Raw genomic sequence first — 19,569 nt, 5'->3', positions numbered from 1 at the left:
CTTCCACAAAGATTAGCTACTTGTATTCCCTTCTTTTCAAACTCTGCACTTGTTGAAGACTTGAAAGTAATGGGCCACATTGACATCTAGTGGAGCCACCTAGTGAATGAAACTACAGAAGGAGTTGTTAGGCTATGTAGACGGCGTGTGTAGTTGGGCTGCAGGGCCGTTTTAAAACTCAGAATAGCCCGAATGTTCATTTCAGCACCCGCCCCCTGCGTTTCACTGCACCCTGTGTCAGTGTCATTGTTGCCAAATTGCTTTTCCATACCTAGCATGTTGATGTCTTGTCAGATGCTCTTAATCAGGGCTCCCATTTGTTTCCTAGGCTGCTGCGGTTGCGTCAGGTGTGATGGAAACTCTTGGGAAGCCTGGCCATTATACCGTCTTCGCTCCTACCAATGAAGCGTTTGAGAAACTTCCACGTGGAATCTTGCAAAGGATCATGGGTGACAAGGTGGCTTCTGAAGGTATTTCAGTAAATTTTGTGTAGGAGGGGAAAAAAAGTTTTATCATGGGCAGTTGCTTATATCAGACCTGTTGTTATTAATAGGAATAAGAAAAGATTAAATTATCCAAGCACCACCACTTTATAGGAGTGAGAATTTTTCTTGCTTCCTATTACATAAAAAGAAAAAGAAAGAAGGGTTCTCAAGGGAATCATGCTAAGCTTTAATAACAGAATGGCTCACTTCAGACAACACATTTCTCAATGATGGTTTTAGAAGTCCACAGTGGAGTTTTTACACCACCGTTGAGAAATGTGTTGTCTGGCAGGGAAACTCCACACAACGGTGGAAGTTTTTTCAGAAAATGCTCCACGCAGAATATCAATGCTGTGCAAAGGAGAGTCCCTATACAACCGATATGCTGAGTGGTGCTTTCTGTTGTGTTGAGTAGACTTTTCCCACTGGCTACAGAGTTCTCTGGCAAGAGCGGCAAAAGGAGGGAGTGCCGCTCTAGGAGAGCCACCAGGATTGTTTTTCACATCAATGGCTGATGTGATACCATGGGGGTGGGGGGACCAGGGGAGGAGAGAGGGGCAGAGTAATTGTCAATCAAATCCTGCATTGAATTTTACTCAACTCCACAGTAGCCCACAGTCAAACAATGGTGGTTTTTAGAACATGTTGTGTGATGAGTACCCCCTAAAAACTCAACGCAAAGATCATCTCTCCTCGAAGCTTGACACCATCTATTATGAACATGAGTTAATAAGAACAAGTATTTTAAATATGTTTGATTCAAAATCACATCCCTATTCAAACTGTTTTAATTTGATATTATGTCATACTCTTACAATGTCAGTTTCCCCCACACACACACACACACCAATCTCTAAGGATGTATGTGTAAATCATTTGATTATTCTTTTACACAGGGGGTAAAAGGATGTTCTCTTATGAACAAGTTATATTGAAATGAACTACACAAAAACACTGTCATGAAACATATTATTGATAAGGAAAAAGAAAGAAAATGGGAAGAAGTTTTGTCTTATACACACATGGCAGATTTTGTATTCAAGCTTTGTTGAATTGGGAAATAAATTGAAAAGAGGAAAGTGTCAGGAGCAGAACTCCTTTATCCTCAGGATCCCATGGAAGAGAAGCTAAAAGGAAGAAGTAAAGGAAAATGAAAGCAAAGTAATAGTGACTCAACAGGTCAACAGATGGTGTGATGGTGCTAAGACCAGAAAAAGCAAATCCTCCTCTACTGGTGCACCAACTACCTTATACCTCATCAGTTTTCCCACTCAGCTGATGTATTTATTTACTTATAAATAAAAGACATTTGATTTTTTAAAAAAATAATTAAGAATGTTGTATGTTGCATTCCTGCCTGCAAATACATCCATTAGTAAAGATGCAATATCCTAAATACACTGAGTGGGGAGTTAATTGAACACAGTGGGACTTATTTACAAGCAAAGATAGATAGGATTGCACTGTTAATAGCTTTAAGCATATTTATTAGATAGTTTTCTCTGGCTGGCAAAACAAATGACCTACCATGTTACATTAGGTGCACATGAATTACATATTTTCTCAAGTATTTTCTCTGAGCACATGGGTCTTGTTGTTCTTTCCCCTGTCCAGCTCTGATAAAGTTCCACGTTTTGAATACTCTTCAGTGTTCTGAAGCTATCATGGGTGGTGCCACCTTTGAAACCTTAGAAGGCAACACAGTTGAAGTTGGCTGTGATGGGGAAAGCCTGACAATCAATGGAGTCAAAATGGTAAACCGAAAAGACATCGTGACAAGTAATGGCGTCATTCACCTTGTAGACCAAGTGCTTATTCCTGACTCTGGTGAGCAACACATGGATGACCTCTTCTCTCGTTAACACTAATATTGACTGACCACTGGCTTAGACCAGCAGCTAGTTTGATCTTTATTTCTATAAAAGAAAGAACCCATTTATAGCCTGCATTGTAAAGTCCTATCTATCTTGCTGTGGAAAATATTTGTCTGCAAGTGAGAATTTTGGAGCAAAAACCTAACATTTGTCCACATATGCCTTTCTCAATTTCAGCTAAGCAAGTTATTGATCTTGCTGGTCCCCAACAAGGTACTTTCAAAGACTTGGTGGCTCAGCTCGGTTTGGCGGCATCTCTAAAGCCAGAAGAAGAATACACCCTGCTAGCTCCATTGAATGGGGCTTTTTCAGGTAAACTGGCCAATCAAATTTGTAGTGTTAAATCAAGAAATATGTCATCCTTTTGTACATTTTTTTAAAAAATTATTTCTGTATCTGCGAAGCTGCACAGGAGCAGATAATAAAAAGTGGGGGAGGAACGGGCAGCCAGAGGGAGGTCAGAGGGAGGCAAGGTAGTTCAGGCACGCTGTGTTCCTCTCCTCATCTTCCTTTGGCTTCCTTGGTCCTCCCCGATCCACCATCAAATGGCCTCTGTGATTCAGATTTCTGAATCCAAGGCCCAAGGCTTGCACAGCCCTAACATTTTCATTGTTTTTGATATTATCATGATATATTACAGAGGCATCAGATAACACAAAAGAAAACCTAATGTTGGCATTATGTTCTGTCCAAATGGTTAGATGACACTTTACGTATGGATGAGCGAGTCCTCAAACTGATTCTGCAGAACCACATTTTGAATGTGAAAGTTGGCCTGAATGACCTCTACAATGGACAGTTCTTGGAGACGTTGGGAGGAAAGAAGCTCAGGGTATTTGTGTATCGTACAGTAAGTGAAATTAAAATTCTGGAAAATATTTGTGATAGTAAAAGACTACAACATTCTGAAACTGTTAAAAATGGTGACAAGATTGCTTCCCAAGTTAATGTTAAAACCTCACTATGGCTTATTAAAAACATTAAGGCTGCAATCTTACAAACATTTAGGTGGGATTAAACCCCATAGAACATGGAACTTACTTCTGAGTAAACAAGCATAGGATTGCATTGTAAAATAATGACCAGGGCATTAAAATTGAGCAGGGGGTTGGACTCGATGGCCTTGTAGGCCCCTTCCAACTCTGCTATTCTATGATTCTATGATTCGATGAAAATTCAGTTCTTGTTATAGTTGTCTCCAGCAAATTTACAATTAAATATTTGCTAATTGAGATCCTGTAAGTGCTGGGTTTGAAATATTCTCAGAGTATATATTCCAATATGTTTAGTGGGATAAATTCTCTTCTTGGGGAACTGGAGTAATTTATGTTTCCAAATTCAATGAAATTGGAATGTGATTGACTGATTAATACCACCTTCTGGAAGCCAGCCAAAGCAATTTACAAAAAGTTCAGAAAACAAAAAAACAAAAAATATAAATACAACCATAGTAAAACATAAAAAGACATTTAAAACCCTAATAACAATTTAAAAAGCCGAGTGAAAAGACACAATATTAGATGCTGGGGGTGTTTAACTCAATTTTAAAATATTATAAACTCTGTCCTATAAATCAAAATGCATTGAAACATTTTGGTGACTTCTCTGTGGTGTCTTGATAGTTTGATAAAAGGCTCCTTGCTTCGTAACCCCTCCTTTGAAAGCCACCAGAGGTCCAAATGTTGCGCCCCCAAAGCAAGCCCCTTGGCCCTAGACAAGCAAAGGCAGTGAGAGATTTCCTCTCCTTTGTGCCCAGCCAGGAAAACTCTGTCCCATTCAAATTGCTGGGATGTAATATTCAAGGCACATTTTGTATGACTAACAGAGAAAATACCATATTTAGACATATCTGTTCCGCTAAAGAGTAGAAACAAATCGCTTGCAAGGAATCTGGATGAATTACATTTTACTCATTACAAAGTCTGGGGAGGTGTGATCATCAAGGTGTGGGTGTTGCATCTTTTCCCACTCTTATGTTATTTGTATTTAATTTTTCATTGCTAGGCTGTGTGTGTTGAGAATTCATGCATGATCCGAGGAAGCAAGGAGGGAAGAAATGGATTTATTCATATTTTCAGGGAAATAATCGAACCAGCAGACAAAACTCTACATGAAGTATTGAGATCTGATAAACGATTCAGGTAGGCCAAGATTTTTAACCATATCAAAACTGACACTTTACAGAAATATAAGATCTGGGTTCTATTGGGAGATGCCAAGGATCATTCTGAAGTTTGACATTTCTGAGTTTCAGGGTTTTTTACATTATACAGTAAAAAATCATATAAAAATGCAACGAAATACCCACCGTTTCTTGATTGGGTGGTTCATGACATCAATTTTAGAGAATATGTATAGAAAATACGTTAGAATTGAGGGAACAAAAACTGAAACAGTCTTTTAAAAAGGAAAATACATAGAAGGGAGAGTTCCCATTGTAATGCTGTACTGATGAGAGGATTGCCCTGTCAATGTAACTCTTGAAGATGAAGGAGCTCTCTCAGTGCCTGCAGTTTAAAACACTAAACATACATTATCTCTAAAATTTACTTTGGCATTCTCATCACCTAGATACATGGCCATAAATGGTAGTGATGATCAGGAAATGGTATGACAGCACTAAATCAAAGCTAGAGGCAAGACTGCAAATTTACACAGAAATATAATGTTGTCCAGAGAAGGCGGGCTAGCAGGACTGCATCATTTCTGCATTTGCACATTTTCCAGCCAGAAATGTTAGATGGTATTTCTTGGCTATGAACAACTCAATTAAGCTTGGAAACACTGAAGCCGTTCCCCAAGCTATTGACTTAACTTGAAGTGCAGTTGACTTAAATCCTAGGAAGTCAGGTTTTGTATGAAATTATATTTCACATATAATTGAAACAGCCGACAGAAAGCTCTGGCGTGGGCTGGTCCATGAAGTCACGAAGAGTCGGAAGCGACTGAACGAATAAACAACAACAACATATTTCACATTACCCACTGCAGAATCTGATGCCTCTCCCCTTTGACACCAAATTTTTCTTCAATAGTTTAGATAGCAAAACAGGGTAGAACAAGCATGGTGTAATGGTTAGAGTGTCAGACTAGGCCTGGGAAAACCTGGGTTCAAATCTTCATTCAGCCACTGGGTGCCCTTGGGGCAGATCTACACATTATGTCAGATCATTATGATCCTATCATGGTAAGGCTATAGCCCTCTGGCACATGTATCCACACAATGACATTCGTTGTGCTATTTTGGATAATGTGTAAGAAAAAGCAGGAAGTAACAGTAAAGAATGAAAGTGGTATGCAGAACGTATAATGTGCCACAACAGTTAGCCATGCACTTCAATACTGTTGTAAAGCAGTAGTGTAGATCTAAGCCATGTCTTATCATAATCTATCTCACAGGATTGTTGTGATGATAAAATGTGTTAGGGAAGAACGTAAGTGTGTCTCCCTGAGCTCCTTGGAGGAATGACAGATGTACATGTGTAATGGAGTGTACACAAGGAAGGGCAAATGAGTCAGGGCACAGCAGTCATAAACATCTGTCCTGTTCTCCAGAATGACAAGAAGAACAGTGGCAAGATTAGTGAAACTGTGGAAGGGACACCACCAAATTCCATAATCAGGACAACTGGGATGACTAAAATTACAATGTGACATATTCACCTCAAAGTGCAAGAAGAACTTCTTTTTCATCCCTGAGTTTTCCTTCTTTTTCTCCATTCTACCTCATGGAAGGATGTTGTGGAGGCATCTTGGAGATTCTGACATGGGTTTTAGTGATCTTTCCACGCTCTGTTTAGGGTGCAAAACACTTCAAGTACTAAAAGATAATTCATGAAATAGGGACCTCTTTTATTTATTTATTTAGGTTATTTATATACCGCTGCCCATTGAAAAATTTCAGAGCGGTGTACAAGGTAAAATGAAAATAAAAACAGAATAAAACAGTTAAAACAAAATTTAAAAAGAAGCAAAAACAGAAATCCAAGGCTGCATGTTAAAAATATAAAATCTTAATGAAACACACAAATATCTGCTGAAACCCAAGCCTGCTGATACGTCCCTCTTGCACGTGTATGATGTATAAGGGTTGGATAAGGGCCAGCATTCAGAGAATTGAGCATGTTATTATCATATAAATTACTGGCCATGGGGACAGGCATTGTAAGTGGAATTAATATAATGCTATATTAATTCCACTTCCAGCTGGTTGGGGAAAAGAAAAGCATGGTCCATTGTGTGGAAATCCAGATCTACACTACTGCTTTAAAGCACTTTATAATGGTTTTGACAACTGTATATGCAGGTGTCCTGGGCCCCAACAGTTGTCAAAACTGTTATAAAGTGCTTTAAAGCAGTAGTGTAGCTCCTACCCAGGTCATGTAAGTCCAGGTTATGTTATTCTACAAGATCAACTGCACATGATGGTCTTGTAGATAACTTCAGAAATGTTTCCTGCCCTATTATATGCCAACTTTGATTCCTTCACCTACCCGTGTCAACCTAGGCAATTCCAAGCTACTCACCAAGAAGGAATTCTAACTAGCCCAGATCATAGAAATAAAATGAAGATTTTTGCATCTAAAACAGGGAGATTATATTTTCAGAGTCTCCTTGTTCATATCTCATCCATGTGTCCCACCTGAATGGTATATTACTAAACTATAATCAGTATAATTTAGTAGTATGTGGACACACATAGTCTCTCTCAACACACACACTTGCAGTGCTTTCTTTTTCTCTAGACTTAGACCACAATATATTAAAAGCATTAAACAGAAATGTTTCATATGTCTGAAACAGTCCAATAGATTTCAATCATGTTTATTACCTTAAGAACATAGGAAGAGCCATGTTGGATCAGACCAAGGGTCCATCTAGCCCAGCACTCTGTTCACACAGTGGCCAACCAGCTGTTGACCAGGCAACAGGACATGGTACAACAGCACCCTCCCACTCATGTTCCCCAGCAACTGGTGTACATAGCTTACTGCCTCTGATAGTGGAGGTAGCACATAAAGACTAATAACCATTCATAGAATCATAGAATAGTAGAGTTGGAAGGGGCCTAAAAGGCCATCAAGTCCAACCACCTGCTCGATGCAGGAATCCACCCTAAAGCATACCTGACAGATGGTTGTCCAGCTGCCTCTTGAATGCCTCTAGTGTGGGAGACCCCACAACCTTCCTAGGTAACTGGTTCCATTGTCGTACTGCTCTAACAGTCAGGAAGTTTTTCCTGATGTCCAGCCGGAATCTGACTTCCTGTAACTTCAGCTAGTTATTCCGTGTCCTGCACTCTGGGATGATCGAAAAGAGGTCCTGGCCCTCCTCTGTATGACAACCTTTTAAGTATTTGAAGAGTGCTATCCTGTCTCCCCTCAATCTTCTCTTCTCCAGAAACAACATGCCCAGTTGTTTCAGTCTCTCTTCATAGGGCTTTGTTTCCAGACCCCTGATCATCCTTACCTTACAAAGGAACAATGGCATTTGGCTCACCATGGGCTCATCTACACCAAGCAGGATATTCCACTATGAAAGCGGTATGAAAGTGGTATATAAGAGGCAGGAGCCACACTACTGGTTTATAGCGGTATTGAAGTGCTCTGGTAACTGTTGGGGCCCATTGACACATACCATATACCGCTTTCATACTGTTATATCCTGCTTGGTGTAGATGTGTCCTGGGCCCCAACACTTGTCAGTGTACTTCAGTACCACTATAAAGCAGTAGTGTGGCTCTTGCCTTTTATATACCACTTTCATACCGCTTTCGTAGTGGAATGTGCTGCTTGGTGTAGATGAACCCCTGCAGATTATGACTGCAAAACCAGTCATCTCCGTCACTATTGGGGAGGTGTCTATTGCTGCAGAGGACAGGTGTATGGCATGAGGGAAGGGGCCTGGCACAGAGCTATCAGTTGCTCTGCCTTCTACCCAACCTTACTATAGATGATCAGTGCAATTTTGTGCATGTCTACACAGAAGTAAATCCCACTGTGTTCCAGGAAAATATGTGTAGCATTGCATTCTCAAGCTGGTTTAATAGTCGTTCTCTCTTCCTGTGAAACTCTGGTATGACAGAGGCTAGATTATTAACAGAATTCTTAGCACTCTCACCAAACTATGACTCTTATGATTCTCTGGCAGTTCTCATGACAGTTACACTGGTGTTGATAGAGTTCATCTTATGGATTTGCCTTTCAAGGCACACTCTAGTTTTCTGCCTGTGTGCCACTCCATTTTAACATTCTATCAAATGTTCATACCTTCGTGGCAAAAATAGCTGGTTTCTTATGTTGTGCTTTGTTTTCCTTCTCAGCACATTCCTCAGCCTGGTGAAGGCTGCAGACCTAGAAGAGGTTCTGTCCCAACCTGGCGACTGGACTTTATTTGTACCAACTAATGATGCTTTTAAAGGCTTGACTGATCAAGAGAAAGAGACCTTAAAAAGTAAGTAGGTCTCAAAGGGTGGAGAAGAACAGTGGTTTCATTGCTTTTCATATAAGTATTAGCACCTACAAAACTTGTGGCCTTTCTACAGTATTCTTTTCAGTGTTGTGTGAGTGACTTACATGATTTCTCTTGGCCACCTTAGTGTCTAAAACGGTGAGCGAAAGAGTTAGAGATGTCTCTTTCACTGTTGGATTGTAACCACTTCATGTATCTGAAGAGGTGGACTGTGGCTCACAAAAGTTGTTTTACTTGGACTTTAGATGTCACAAGAAACTTTGTTGCCCCCCCACTCCCAACACAGGGTTTGAGGTTCAGCCAGGTCTGCAAAAGCAGGCCCGGTACAGTTGATTGCTCTGTGTGAGGAAACACTTACTGGAAATGGGTGGACTGCAGCAAGATGAGAGAAGAATCCTTCCCACTTGGCTTATGCTTGCCGTGTAATGAGCCGTAAATACACACACACATTATGTCCTAGGGTTCTAGGGAGGGCTAGGGATGTCAGAGGAATACGATTGCAGGATGGACCTTTAGTCCGCTCAGGCTTGATGGACCAATTGTCTGACTCAGTATTAGGAAGCTTCTTCTGTTCCTTTAACTCTAGTGGAAGTCATCTAGCACAATGGAACTTTCTCCCTTTTGCCTCCCCCCCTGTAATCCTCCACATACCACTGTTCCCTATTGAGCTACCTGCACTGCCATCAGGAAGACAGTTCAGGTGGGGACACAACTTGGTCCCATCCCTTGACACTGGGCAAGTGTCTGTGGTACCCTAGCAGAGCTTGTTCTCAGCTGAACTATGTCCCCGTCTGCAACACGTTTAAGGACTCTTATGCCATTTCTCACCCCAACATGCAGCCCCCAGAACCTGGTAGCTGAAAGTGGGGAGTGTAAGTTTTAAAAGCTCCTTTTCACATGATTCAGGCTTCCTGTTTTTCATACTTCTTGGCTAACGTACAAAGCAGAAACACATAGAGCTTTCCCAGGGTGAGATCTATGAACTCCAGATGCAACTCTAGTTCATAATCTCTTGAATTACTCACAGATTATTGTGCTCTCTATGGAACTGTGAATCCTGATATAGATAATACTATTGTTATTGGTGATAATTTTTAACTTTTCCCAGATTGAAGGAGTCCCTGATCTCGTCAGAGGTTCTTCATCCTAATTTCAGTCTGGTTCACCTTTTGGATGTGTAAAGAAACCAGAATTTGAATTTAAGGGTTGTGTGGTTAAAATTAATCAGGTCCTCTATAACATTTGCCCATGGAAACAGAATACTGGGCTTGGTGAGTCCTTGATCCAACAGTGCTTGTGTCCTTGTTTTCCTTCCCCAGGGGACCAAAATGCTCTCAGGAATATTCTGCTTTATCATTTGACACGAGGAGTTTTCATTGGAAATGGATTTGAACCTGGTGTGACCAACATTCTTAGAACTATCCAGGGTGGCAAACTGTACTTGAAAGTGGTGAGTAGTGAGAGTTGCAGCTTGGCAAGTATTATTAACCCTGTCTTTAAAACAATTTTTTATGAATTGACTGATCATTATGTATCGGAACAGCCCAATGGGGAGCACTCCAAAACTCAGGATGTGCAAAACCCATCCAAGAAATTCATCTTATAATGGGGATTCTACTATATAAAATACTAGACATTATGAAAACATTTTTTAACTGTATGGAGAAGTATTTCTTCTCATATTTATCATTTTATTCATAGATAAATAACACTCTTCTGGTGAATGAATTGCAATCAAAAGAATCTGATCTGATGGCAACCAATGGTGTAATCCATGTCATAGACAAGCTCCTGTATCCTGCAGGTGGGCTGTGGATTAGTATAACATATTCATGCGTAGCGCTTAAGCCATTTACCACATAGTTGGCCACTGTTGTAATGTATATTGCAATAACAAGAGAAGCTAGTTTTGTGTAGCATCTGACCATGAGGTAAGTTGATGTTTAACACTCATCCACACAATGGTAATTTATAAGTATTTATCTGTTAGCACCGAGTGGTGACCGTAGGCAGAGGTGGGGTGGAGTGAGAGGAGAGGTTCCATGGTGGACATCTCTGGTGCTCAGGGGCCAAGTGAACTTCATGGTTCACTTCTGGCTTCACCTCTTAATGGCCAGCAGCACCCGTTGACATCTGCCAGTAAGGGCTTGGGGTCCTTAATTGCCTTTCAGTGGTTAAGTCCAATGTTCCACTCCCCTTAACACTGTATAAGCCACCACAACATCCACAGCAGAGCTAATCAAAGATCTGAGGAAGCCAGAATACGGTTAAGAAAAAGAGCCGGAAATGTGCTGCCACATTCTACTGATAATGTGATTCACTTGCGGTCATGTGTATACTACTGGAAGTTGGCAAGCAGCAACTTGGCAAATGGCCATTGGCAGCGTCAGAGAGACCCCTTGAATGCCCATGTGTGTATGTCTGGGAGCAGGGTGGGGCTATTACACAATGGAGAGATAATTACTCCTGATAGCTTTTTGTCAAAACTTTTTACTACAAATGAAAGAGCATTTAGCTATCTTATCCATGCCAAAATTGCTTTAACTTTAAGGACAGAAGTATTTGAAAACCCCAATATTTATGATTACAATTACACTGAGGAAATGTGCTCTACTTGAAATCTTTATAACTTTTGCTGTCGAACCCCCTTCCCCCATCTTCCAAGATAAGTTACTCATATATAGGGAATAGCCACAACATTTGGCTAATTTTCAATTCTGAACAAGCGAGAATGTGACATATTTAGGAAAAGCATCTTGATGGGCGAAATACAGTGGATTTAATAAGTAGGTGGGTGGTGGGTGTAAATTATTTTTATCCCACAATTCCATTAAATGCTCAAGAAAGCAGCTTAAAAGAATAAAGCTCTTATTGTTTTAATATGTTTTGTAGATGTGCCTGTTGGAAATGATCAACTCCTCACAATTCTCAAAAAACTGATTAAGTACATTCAGATCAAGGTATGATAATTTGATTGTCCATTGAGATAGACCTAGACTGAAGTGCAGAACAAATTGATGGGATAATTTACTCCTGTCAACAACATTTCATTTGAGGCAAAAAAAAAAAATGTTTGTCCTAGGAATTATAGGGATGTCGATCTTAAATAAGATGTGGGGATAAAAAAATACAATAATAGAAGCTCAGCTAAAATGTATACTGTAGGTTAGGAATGGTAGTACCAATTTCAAGAGGTTGCCTGCATGGTTAACTAGTGATGTCAACTAAGCAATTATAGAAAAGAGGGCTTCCTTCAGAAAATGGAAGTCTTGCCCAAGTGAGGAAAACAAAAGGGATCACAAGCTTGCACAAGGTTATGCAAGCAGACTATAAGAGATGCAAGAGATGCATTTTGAAGAGCATATTGCTAACAATATCAAGGCGAACAATAACGAATTCCTTAAATATATCAGAAGCAGGAAACCCACTAGGGAAGCAGTTGGACTGCTGGATGATAGTGGAATTAAGGGAGTACTAAAGGAGGACAGGGAGATTGCAGAGAAGTTGAATGAATTCTTTGCATTGGTGTTCACTGCATAAGATATAGGAGAGATACCTGTGCCTGAATGGATGTCTTCAAGAAGGGAGTCTGAGGAACTGAGGTAAATGGTGGTGACAAAAGATGTAATCCTCAACCTTATTGACAAATTAAAAGCAAGTAAATCACCAGGCCTGAATGGTATCCACCCTAGAGTTCTCAAAGAACCCAAATATTAAATTGCTGATCTTCTAACCAAAGTATGCAACATCTCCCTAAGGTCAGCTTCTATACCAGTAGACTTGTCTACTTCCTAATGTTTGTCTGCCTTTACAATGAACGTTGTAAATTAACACATATGGTGAGATCAAAACAATATTTATCCCGACTCAAGTCACAGGAGATAGAATTGAACCTATTGATGAATTGTAACACAGCATTTTTTATTTGTTGTATTTACATTAAATATAACTCTTGTTTCTTTCTCCCCAGTATGTCCGTGGCAGCACATTCAAAGAGATTCCACTGACATTTTACAGTAAGTGTTTCTAAAAGTAACAGGGACACTCATGTGGCATTGGAGAGGGGGAACTCAGTGGCCATCGTGGATAGTCAAATGACTATGGATATCTGTAATAATTTCACTCTAAATTTGATATAAATGGTGCTGGGTCTCCTTTGTCACAAAGAAGGGTGTGATTCCCATTGGGCAGGCACAGGGAACCCAGCAAAAGTGGTCAGGGCCCCTATGCTGGTGGTGAGCAAGCCAATGCCAAAACCAGGCAGGGCTAAAGCCAAAAGTACACGCCCTTCATGCTCTTACAACTGAGCAGTGTGAGGATGGAGAAGATCATGCAATTTAAACTCCCTCTCCCCCATGATGTCTCCCCACTGCACTGGTTAGCTGATCAGTAACAGCTGAACATCAGTGAAAAGGGACTCTGACCCCTTTCCTCCACTCCTCAGCTGTGCAGTGCAGGAGCAGAGGTTGATGGTGAGGGAAGGTTGAAATCTCCCCTCTCTGTGATCTCCTCCCTCTACCCATGCTGCTCAGGGAGACCCCCTTCATCTTTCCTGTTCGGAAAGCTGGGGGGGTGGGCAAAGGAAACCTCTTGGAACCACCACTTCAAGGCACACCAGGTGCCTTAAGGCAGCAGTTCTTGATTGAGCCCTGAGGGATGGGGCTTCAGGGAGGGAGAAGAGCCTCAGCAGGCCATATGGAGATGTCCGGCCAGAGATTCCCCCCCCCCCCGGCCCAGGGCTTCATTAGAGTCATAGAATCATAGAATAGCAGAGTTGGAAGGAGCCTACAAGGCCATCGGAGGGGGTTGGACTCAATGGCCTTGTAGGCCCCTTCCAACTCTGCTATTCTATGATTCTATGATTCTAATGAAGCTCTGGGCCGGGGGGTCAGGAATCTCTGGCCTGGACATCTCCATATGGCCTGTTTAGTATGAGGCAGGCTACATGGAGGGACTGAAAGCTCCATCCGACGAGCATTTTACTGCACGTCGGATAGCTCACCCATAGTGCCGCCTGCCTCTCATGCTCCTTCCGCCCCTTCTGGCCTTCATAGCACCACAAAAAACCCCAGAAAAAGTCTGGTTGCTGCTTTCTCCTACCAGACTGAATGGGCCTCATTACTTCCTGTTTTCAGGAAGCGACGTCGGAGCAACGACAGACAAGGGACAGGAGACGGGTGTTTTGACCTAGGTGTGATGGGGCTTTCTGTGTTACGCAGGGGGTATTAGTATAAAAATATGCTCATTCTGAGCTTTGAAAGAGCATTACCAATGCTGCTTAAAAGGGGACAGTATAGATTTTGTGTTTTCAAAGTCAGTTTTTGCAATCTCTCACTTTCTATGCTTTTCAGCCACCCGAATTATTACTAAAGTTGTGGATCCCAATATTAAAGTAATTGAGAGCAGCTTTGAGCCCATCATCAGGAAAGAAGGTAAAAGTGATTGACCTAGCTACCCAGCTCATGTCCATACATTTGGGGAAGGAGGGAGCATGGGAGGAGGCCCGCAGAGGTCTGGTTGTGGGACGACATTCAGTATTCACACATTCACGGCTTCAGATTTATTTATTTATTTATTAATTTATTACATTTTTATACCACCCAATAGTCGAAGCTCTCTGGGCAGTTCACAAAAATTAAAACCATGAAAAGCATAAAAACAACCAACAATTTAAAAATACGAATACAAAATACAATATAAAAAGCACAACAAGGATTAAAACCAGACAGCAAAAATTGATAAAGGTTAAAATATGGAATTAAAACAGTAAAGTTTAAATTTAAGTTAAATTAAGTGTTAAAATGCTGAGAAAATAAAAGGCTTCAGCTGGCGACGAAAGGAGTACACTGTAGGTGCCAAGCGAACCTCTCTGGGGAGCTCATTCCAAAGCCGGGGTGCCACAGCAGAGAAGGCCCTCCTCCTAGTAGCCACCTGCCTCACTTCCTTTGGCAGGGGCTCGCAGAGAAGGACCCCTGAGGATGATCTTAAGGTCCAGGCAGGCATATATGGGAGGAGGCGTTCCTTCAAATAACCTGGCCCCAAGCCATTTAGGGCTTTGAATGTTAGTACCAGCACTTTGAATCGGGCCCAGACCTGGACTGGCAGCCAATGAAGTTGTAGAAGGACTGGCGTGATATGGTCTCGCAGGTCAGTCCCTGATAATAGGTGGGCTGCCCTGTTTTGTACCAGCTGAAGCTTCTGGACCGTTTTCAAAGGCAGCCCCACGTATAACGCATTGCAGTAATCCAAACGAGAGGTTATCAGAGCATGGATAACTGTAGCTAGGCTATCTCTGTCCAGATAAGGGTGTAGTTGGTATATCAACCTAAGCTGATAAAAGGTGCTCTTTGCCACTGAGTTCACCTGTGCCTCAAGTGACAGTTCTGGATCCAAGAGCACCCCCAAACTACAGACCCGATCCTTTAGGGAGAGTGCAACCCCGTCCAGGACAGGGCAAACATCACCTCGCCGGACAGATGAACCACCCACTAACAGTACCTCCGTCTTGTCTGGATTGAGTCTCAGTTTGTTAGCCCTCATCCAGTCCATTACCGTGCCCAGGCACTGGTTCAGAACAGCCACTGCCTCACCTGGGTTTGATGAAAAGGAAAGGTAGAGCTGGGTATCATCCGCATATTGATGACACCTCAGTCCACATCTCCGGATAACCTCCCCAGCGGCTTCATGTATATGTTAAACAGCATAGGGGATAAAATAGAGCCCTGTGGAACCCCATGGCTTAGGAGCCACGGCACAGAGCAATAATCCCCCAGCACCACCTTCTGGAATCGGCCATACAAGTAGGAGCGGAACCACTGCAACGCAGTACTTCCAACTCCCAGCTCAGACAACCTATCCAGAAGGATACCATGGTCGATGGTATCGAAGGCCGCTGAGAGGTCCAGGAGAACCAACAGAGTCTCACTCCCCCTGTCTCTCTCCCAGCAGAGGTCATCCCACAGGGTGACCAAGGCAGTTTCCATTCCAAAACCAGGCCTGAAACCCGATTGAAATGGATCTTGATAATCCGTTTCATTCAAGAGTGCCTGGAGTTGTCCTGCAACTACCCACTCAAGCACCTTGCCCAGGAAAGGGATGTTCGCCACCGGCCTATAGTTTTTAGCATTTTCCCAGTCCAGGTTTGGTTTTTTTAGGAGTGGTCTGATTACTGCTTCTTTTAAAGAGGCCAGCACCACTCCCTCTCTCAAGGAGGCATTTACAACCTCCGTAAAGGCGATCCCTCCTTATTTGATGTAATAAGCCATGAAGGACAAGGGTCAAGCACACAGGTGGTCAACCAGACTTGGCCAAGCATCTTGTCCACATCCTCAGGCCTCAATAACTGAAACTCATCCAATAAACCTGGCCCAGACGGCGCTCTGAATGCCTCTACTAGTGGAGCTGCATTAAGCGTGGTGTCCAACTCAAGATGAATCTGAGCGACTTTATCTTCAAAGTGCTGTGCAAACTCGTCACAGTGTGCTACCGAGGGTTCAACTGTCTCATGCCCTGGCCTAGAGTGTAATAGGCCATGAACCACCCGGAAAAGCTCCTCTGGACAACACTGTGAAGATGCAATGCTGGTGGAAAAGAACTGTCTCTTTGCCACCCTCACCGCCACAGTGTAGGCTTGATAATGAGCTCCAACCAGTGTTCGATCAGACCCAGCACGAGTTTTCCTCCACTTGCGTTCTAGCCGTCTCCCCTCTTGCTTCATTGCCCTCAGCTCAGTTGTATACCAAGGAGCTGACCGGGCTCTGCTCAGAGGGAGAGGACGCTTGGGCGCGATCGTGTCAACTGCCCGAGTCATCTCTGTATTCCACAGAGCGACCTGGGCTTCGACAGGAGCACCGGCCATATCAGCAGGAAAATCCCCCAGAGCCCTCTGGAATCCATCGGAGTCCATTAGCCTCCGGGGGTGGACCATTTTAATAGGCCCCCCACCCTTGCAGAGGGGAAAGGCCACCGAGAGTCTAAACCTCAGTAGGAAGTGATTCGACCATGACAAGGGAGAGGATGTTAGCTCCCCCACTTTCAGATCACATCCTCCTGTCCAGTTGAGAAAACCAGATCAAGCGTGTGTCCTTTTACATGCATTGGGCCAGTGACATGTTGAGATTGCCCCATGGTTGTCATGGCAGCCATGAAGTCCTGAGCCGCTCCGGATTCAGCAGACTCGGCGTGGAAGTTGAGATCCCCCAGAACCACCATCCTGGGGGTCCTCAACACCAGGTCCGAGACAACCTCCATCAATAGCGGGGTGGACAGAACACCAACAGAATCCCTAATCTGTCTCGAGTACCCGATACAAACACTCAAGACCAGCACTCAAATGAACAGGAAGCCTAGAGAGGGAGATTGTATTTCTATAGACCACGGCAACCCCCCCTCCCCGGCCCTCAAATCTGTGCTGGTGCTGCACCGAGTACCCAGGAGGGCAGAGCTGGGGGAGAGTAACCCCTCCCAGTTCACCCACCCAGGACTCAGTGATGCATACCAGGTCAGCCCCTTCAACCACAATCAGATCATGGATGAGAGAGATTTTGTTTTGGACTGACCTGGCATTCAGCAGCAGCAGCAGCAGCAGCAGCACCAGACCCGAGAGCAAGCTGCTAAGGTCGCCAGGAACTATCCGGTTGGGGGAAGAACCAGAACAGGGGATAGCTGTAAGGAATCTAGCCCCTCTTCTCCTCATCTGGCCTGTACCTCCCCCTACCCATGACCACAGTTATGCGGGCGTCCCCATATCCCGCAGAGCGCCCCAGGCACATAGTAAAAGTTGATTAAACGGGGTTGGTTTGTTTGTTTGTTTTTGCAAATTGCTGCTAGTTGCTGGTTGGCTGGTGATCTCCAGGCAGGCTCAAGCAGTAGAGCGGCTCCTCTGTGCAACGCAAAGTGCGGCGCCAAGTGTGCACTGAGCACCGCACTCTGCACGTCGTCAAGGCGCTGCCTCTGACAGGCTGGAGCGTTTACCTGCAAGGAAGGCAGAGCACCTGGTCAGCAGGTGTTCAACAGGTGGGGGGAAGAGACTGCAGAGAACAGGCCCCTGCAGCCTCAGCTCTTCCCTCCCCACACCAAACACATTCCACTCCCATCAGTGAAATTTGAAACAAATGCGGGGGGGGGGTGTCTCCCCAGGCAAAAGATCATAAATATTTCAAGATTAAGATAAATTTAGATATGAATGCTGAAATTTTGGTGAATTCCCCACATTTCCTAGGTTGACAGATTTTACCTAAATCAATTCAAAGTATATTTTGAGGTTTACCTTTGGGCTAAATAAATAGGCAACGACTTTCAAAGGAAGTGAAAAAGAGTGTTCATACCCCAAATGACAATACTTAACAATTTCACTCCTGAGTATAACCTCTCAGGATCCTTTAAATTAAAACCTTTCCCTGGAATTCAATGTGCCTCTTTATAGGTCTACCAATGGAAAGAATGCAGGGAAGCGTTACCAATACAAGATCATGCAGGATTCACCCTGGATTCTAGAAGTGGAATTCAGGGTGGGCTTAATATAACTGTTGTCTCCCAAACCTCAAAGAGCAAACACATCTCAGAATTGGGCTTTCTTAAGATTTTCTTAAGGCTTTCTTGAGAATAAAACAGTTTTTCTAGCACCCTGAGACATGTTTTCTCTTTGTGTATTTCTAGTGGATACTTTCCAGTTTGTTCATAGTCACCGTCTCCTAAACCTGGAGATATTTGTAATGCCCTGTGCTGAAAAGCAAAACGTGATGGGCATTGGGGCAGCCCATAAAAGGGGGCTTAGAGAGCTAGAGATGAATGTACAACATTTTAATAAAACAATTACTTGTTACACTTCAGGATGACTTTATTACCAGGGATTTGATCTGTCCTGTTCCACAGCTAATGGCAAAGCAATGACTCATGTTTGGTAATGCCAGGTTTATAGATTACAAAAGCAACTCCCTTGTGGGGATGAAATAAGCACAGAAAATAGTGAGTACTGATGATTACTCCCCCTCCATGCAGCCAACTCTTCACTGGCTGCCAGACTAGTAACCCTACCTCTGGCTTCACCCCAGGGTATGATTTATGCTGGAAAGGCTTAACATTGCTTACAATCCCACAATGATGAGTCGACAACAGTGTTCTTCAGAAACCAAATTTCAGCCCTTCGCCACATGCCAATGATTGCAACTGTGGCAACCCCAAAAGAACACAGTAGCATTTTTTAAAACTGACTCCCCAAATGTGTGGAGACCAAAATATAACTTTGGCCAGGAAAAGTGTCAGGAAGCCATATTCTGAGTATTCATATAAAATTAAGAGTTACTGTTCTCTTCTAAACTGATTTCTTTTGGTGGAAAATGGTATAATGGGACTTCTTAGCAAACCATGGGCTTCGGATAGAGGTCTAGTTATTCTTTGAGTAGGTCCACTAACATCCTTGGGGCGTCAGTTAACCATGATTAATGTAAGTCCCATTCATTTCAGTGGGTCTACTCTTAATCTAACTAAAACTAGCTCCAACCCTATATATGCAATGTATTTTGGACACAAGTCTGTATCCATGGAAGAGACTTTACAAATACCATGAATAATGATGGTGGATATGATCCAAGTAAGTTGTGCACTTTTAAGTGCCATTGAATTCAATAGGAAAGTTGTGCCTGTACTTAAAGCTGCAATCCTATACCCATTTGCCCATTCAACTTGGTGTGATTTACTTCTGAGTAGATATGTATAGGACTACCAAATTCAGTGGACAA

At 42.8% G+C, this 19,569-nt stretch overlaps 1 protein-coding gene across 5 annotated transcripts in view; it reads left to right on the top strand.

Moving 5' to 3' along the window:
- Window positions 1-19,569, top strand: part of POSTN (periostin) — a 46,321-nt gene that overhangs the window by 13,472 nt on the left and 13,280 nt on the right. For all 5 annotated transcript variants that reach the window (XM_063118998.1, XM_063118996.1, XM_063118997.1 and 2 more), the window contains exons 7-17: window positions 329-470; window positions 2,100-2,312; window positions 2,537-2,671; window positions 3,061-3,209; window positions 4,364-4,500; window positions 8,682-8,812; window positions 10,150-10,280; window positions 10,532-10,634; window positions 11,723-11,790; window positions 12,801-12,846; window positions 14,182-14,262. In XM_063118998.1, coding sequence (XP_062975068.1) covers window positions 329-470; window positions 2,100-2,312; window positions 2,537-2,671; window positions 3,061-3,209; window positions 4,364-4,500; window positions 8,682-8,812; window positions 10,150-10,280; window positions 10,532-10,634; window positions 11,723-11,790; window positions 12,801-12,846; window positions 14,182-14,262 — 1,336 coding nt within the window. The remainder of the gene's footprint in view (window positions 1-328; window positions 471-2,099; window positions 2,313-2,536; window positions 2,672-3,060; window positions 3,210-4,363; window positions 4,501-8,681; window positions 8,813-10,149; window positions 10,281-10,531; window positions 10,635-11,722; window positions 11,791-12,800; window positions 12,847-14,181; window positions 14,263-19,569) is intronic.

The sequence above is a fragment of the Elgaria multicarinata genome, chromosome 3 (genome assembly GCF_023053635.1).
Source record: "Elgaria multicarinata webbii isolate HBS135686 ecotype San Diego chromosome 3, rElgMul1.1.pri, whole genome shotgun sequence".
In the NCBI taxonomy this organism is placed as follows: Eukaryota; Metazoa; Chordata; class Lepidosauria; order Squamata; family Anguidae; genus Elgaria; species Elgaria multicarinata.
The sequence above is the reverse complement of the archived record's forward strand: the minus strand, read 5'-3'. Positions and strand labels throughout refer to the sequence as shown.